Consider the following 3384-nt stretch of genomic DNA (forward strand, 5'->3'; position numbering starts at 1 on the left):
CAAAAGTAAGTTTGAGATAGAATACAAAACAGGCCCTAAGTATACATGAATTTAAGAATATACATTTCCACATTTTCTTCTTTTTTTTTGAAACATCCACATTCTCTTCTCTATGTTGAATTGTAAGTTTGTCCAATATTAAATTGCAAACAACTATATATATACATGACAATATGAATGAAACAAATCACTCTTTTTGCTTGTTTGGTCCATCACATGTTTGAAAATCTTTGATTTGAAGTAAGTTACCAACATAAAGATTTTTGTGTGTTCATGAGAATGGACCATAAAGAGGAGAGAGGTAAATATATAAGTGCGAGTAGGTACTCTTCATTACTATGTTCAAGTCCTTTGATTCTTTCCGGATAAAATGCCAACCATCTCTGCTCCCAAATCTCCCAACCAATCCTTTACAAGATTGTGCTCTAAGTCATATGTGGTATATATTAGCCACGAAATTGGACTTGGCTAAACAATGCAGAGATGGTAGGCAATTTAACTTGGACATATATAAAAGAAAAATATTGATTATTAAACATACAAGACTATGTAGACTGTAGTCCATAAGAGTGAATTTAGGGAACTAGCTAACGAGGAATGCTGAGAATATCTGAACTTGGATGGTTGAGTGGCTGTAAAAGCTGGTCTTGAGCCCTGCTCTTCTTGGACAAAGGCTCAGGTGAGGAAGAGACTGATGAAGCTGCCACAGCCCATGAATCATTTGAGCTATCAGAGCTAAATGACACGTCCATTACACCCTTTGGACTGCTTGGTAAAGAGCCAAACTTGCGCTTGTTGGACGGATTGCCATTGCCTCTTGAAGCCAATTCCAAGATGAGCTTGCAGCACTCATCTACTTTGTCTTGCTATAAATAAGATTAGAGCAAGGACATAATCAGATTTGCATTTTCAAACATTGTAAAAAATGAATTTTTATGTGATTTGAAGTGTTTAAGGATACCAACCTTATCGATTCCGAGAATACCCAATAGCTGGTTTTGGTATTGAACAATAAGACAAGGCTCTACAGTATTAACAACGTGCAGCATTGTAGCAGTGGCCACAACAGATGGGAGATAAGACATGAACCTAGAATCTGCAATTAAGGATTCAAAGTAAAAAAAAGTTCAACAATTTGAGGTTTTCATGGTGTTGCATGTTATATGGAATGTAAATCTATAATAGCAATAAGTAGAAGGAAAATTTGGATTGGATTGGATGGCTAACCTGAAAGGACACAGAGAAGAATGCACTCACACCTCCTTAGAAATTCCCAACAAAGATGGTTCTTTAAACCAAGCCTCCTTGTGATATAATCAAGAAAAGAAAGTGGGGTTACAGGATTCATTTTCCATTGAAGCGTTGAGAGCACTAAAATCTCCATTCTCTTAATCGTTTTGGCCTCAAATACATACGTACTCAAATCCACCTAAATAAAACAAAGACAACTAGATTGAATAAAACAGAGAAGAAGCAAACACAAGATTAAACACAACCAAGATTCATTCAAAAGTGTACAAACCTGCAGGTCAAGCAAAAGAGGCACTTGGGTCTCTTCCACTTTGGCAGCAAGAGATAGACAAGCCACAGCAGCGAGCTGAGTCATCCATGGCTTCCCTTGCTGAAATTGGAAGCCGAATAGGAACCTATCAAAGTAATTGACAGCAAGAACAGCTGTGAGAGCAGAGAAAGAGTAATGCTCAACGACCCTTAAAATCCAATCCACAGCCTCTCTTCTTGCCCCAGCTAGATATGGATCAGTGTTGAGACTTTCAAAGACTTCATTTTTTTGTTCTTTTGAGAACAAAGAGATTAGCTCCTCATCATCCCAATAAAGGTCTTGTTCTAGCAAAACAGGAAAAGGGTTTGGCTTATTATAGCTATTGCAATGATAGTTATCTTCAACTTCTTCTTGTTCATCTTCCTCCCAGTGCTCTTCTGAGCAATAAAGAGCGTCCAATAAAAGAGTTGTGTTTTCCTCTATCTGTGCATTTGATTCTTCATATTGCTGTTGTTGATGAAGATGAAAATGAGCCATCTTCTTCTGAGAAGAAGAGGTTTGGGTCTGTGTTCATTATAGGCCAAAGAAAATAGAAGAGCCTGAAGACACAGTCTCAGGCATCTCTCTCTCTCTCTCTCTCTCTCTCTGTGTCTCTCTCTGTGCGAAAGACTGAAAGTCTTTAGCTTGAAACACTGAGAAAACACAAAGGCTATACAAATTTTTTATTTGTGGGGTTTTTCTCAGTTTGGTGGTTTTTTGAGTTTATTTATTTGGGAGAGTCTCGTCGCTAATACAACCAGACTTGAATTATGGGCCACACTACAAAATTACTCGAAACGTGACATTTTTGTACCTATGCAGTACCTAGGCCCACCAAACTAGTGGGCCCCATAAGGATTGGAATTTCATAATTACATTTTGTGGAATTGTGGGAAACATCAACTGTTAAAATTGAAGACCAATTTCAGAGTGTGTAAAAAGTTATACTATCATTTACGATTACGAGGTCTTATCTCTTATGAGAGAATGTTTAGAGCCATTGTTGATTGGTACGAGTGGGTCAGATTTGAATTTGTCTTTTTTTTTTTTTGGTAAAAGAGTTGAATTTGGTACCAATGATTTTAATTTGCATTGCATCAAATTGTTGGGTTTGGTTTTTTTTTTATTTGCCCTTAAATTCCAGATTTGAATTTGTTTGGTAAAAGATTTGAATTTGATACTATTGATTTTAATTTGCATTGCATCAAATTGTTGGGTTTGGTTTTTTTCTTTTTTTTGCCCTTTAATTCCATATTTGAATTTGATACTATTGATTTTAATTTGCATTGCACCAAATTGTTGGTTTTGGGTTTTTTTTTTTTTTTTTTTTAATTTGCCCTTTAATTCTCTCCTTCTTCTTTTTTTTCTTTCTTTTTGGTTTTTAATTTTAACTTCTTTGTTTTTTTTTTCTGAACTTTGACATTAGGTTCATAAAAGGGAGAGGGAAGGTGAAATGGGAAGGGCGGGAGCAGATACACAGAGCCCAATACATGAAAATAACCTGTGATGACAGAGCTGAAAGACAGAAAGCAAAAGAATTCATTTTTCCAAAATTTTTAGTATTTTTTTTTAAATCTATAAATATCAATGAGCTGTCAAGGCTCTGTTTGGGCTTCCTGCTACCCTGGTCCACAGTAGCCTGTTAGGGAGCTTTTTTTTATTTTTTTGAGGAACACCTGTTAGGGAGCTTAATAGTTTAGGTTTTTTTTTTTTTAGCTGAATAATAGTTTAGGTCTTTAGGAATTAGAAGCATGGGTCAACTTGAAAAAACGAAATAGGAAATATATATATATAAAATATAAAATATATATATAAAATATAAGTGATCATAATTGCATTATACC

The 3384-nt window shown here is 35.4% G+C and overlaps 1 protein-coding gene across 1 annotated transcript; it reads right to left on the reverse strand.

The window, feature by feature from the left end:
• Positions 1-302: 302 nt before the first annotated feature.
• Positions 303-2290, reverse strand: LOC126710081 (cyclin-D3-1-like). Its single transcript, XM_050410465.1, has 4 exons — positions 1523-2290; positions 1228-1429; positions 966-1096; positions 303-866 (listed from the first exon to the last, which is right to left on the reverse strand). Exons 1-4 carry the CDS (start codon positions 2036-2038, stop codon positions 588-590), a joined length of 1128 nt encoding a protein of 375 aa, XP_050266422.1. The 5' UTR covers positions 2039-2290; the 3' UTR covers positions 303-587.
• Positions 2291-3384: the final 1094 nt, after the last annotated feature.

The sequence above is a fragment of the Quercus robur genome, chromosome 2 (assembly GCF_932294415.1).
Source record: "Quercus robur chromosome 2, dhQueRobu3.1, whole genome shotgun sequence".
NCBI lineage: Eukaryota > Viridiplantae > Streptophyta > Magnoliopsida > Fagales > Fagaceae > Quercus > Quercus robur.